This window comes from Pygoscelis adeliae, unplaced genomic scaffold (assembly GCF_000699105.1).
Source record: "Pygoscelis adeliae isolate BGI_AS28 unplaced genomic scaffold, ASM69910v1 Scaffold108, whole genome shotgun sequence".
Taxonomy (NCBI): Eukaryota; Metazoa; Chordata; class Aves; order Sphenisciformes; family Spheniscidae; genus Pygoscelis; species Pygoscelis adeliae.
In genome coordinates, this window is record NW_008825498.1 from 549,858 (window position 1) to 550,174 (window position 317).

The window sequence follows — 317 nt, forward strand, 5'->3', positions numbered from 1 at the left end:
CCTCTCAGGACTGTGGTGCCGGGGCAGGGCGGCAGGTCCCTGGCCTGGGGACAGGGAGCTCCTGCCTCGACTGATGCGGGGGCTTGTCCTTTCCTCTTCCGCAGTTTTCGAAGAGCCCGAAGACCCAAGTAACCGGTCGTTTTTTTCCGAGATCATCTCCTCAATCTCTGATGTCAAATTCAGCCACAGTGGGAGGTATATCATGACCCGGGACTATCTCACCGTCAAGGTGTGGGACCTGAACATGGAGAACCGGCCCATTGAGACCTACCAGGTGAGTGGCACGGCCGGGCGCCTGCAGCGGTCAGGCACCCGCA

General features: G+C 60.3%; 1 protein-coding gene across 1 annotated transcript in view; it reads left to right on the forward strand.

The window, feature by feature from the left end:
- Positions 1-317, forward strand: part of PPP2R2B (protein phosphatase 2, regulatory subunit B, beta) — a 109,637-nt gene that overhangs the window by 107,435 nt on the left and 1,885 nt on the right. Inside the window, exon 7 of the mRNA XM_009331375.1 lies at positions 105-274. Within this exon, the coding sequence (XP_009329650.1) occupies positions 105-274 (170 nt within the window). The remainder of the gene's footprint in view (positions 1-104; positions 275-317) is intronic.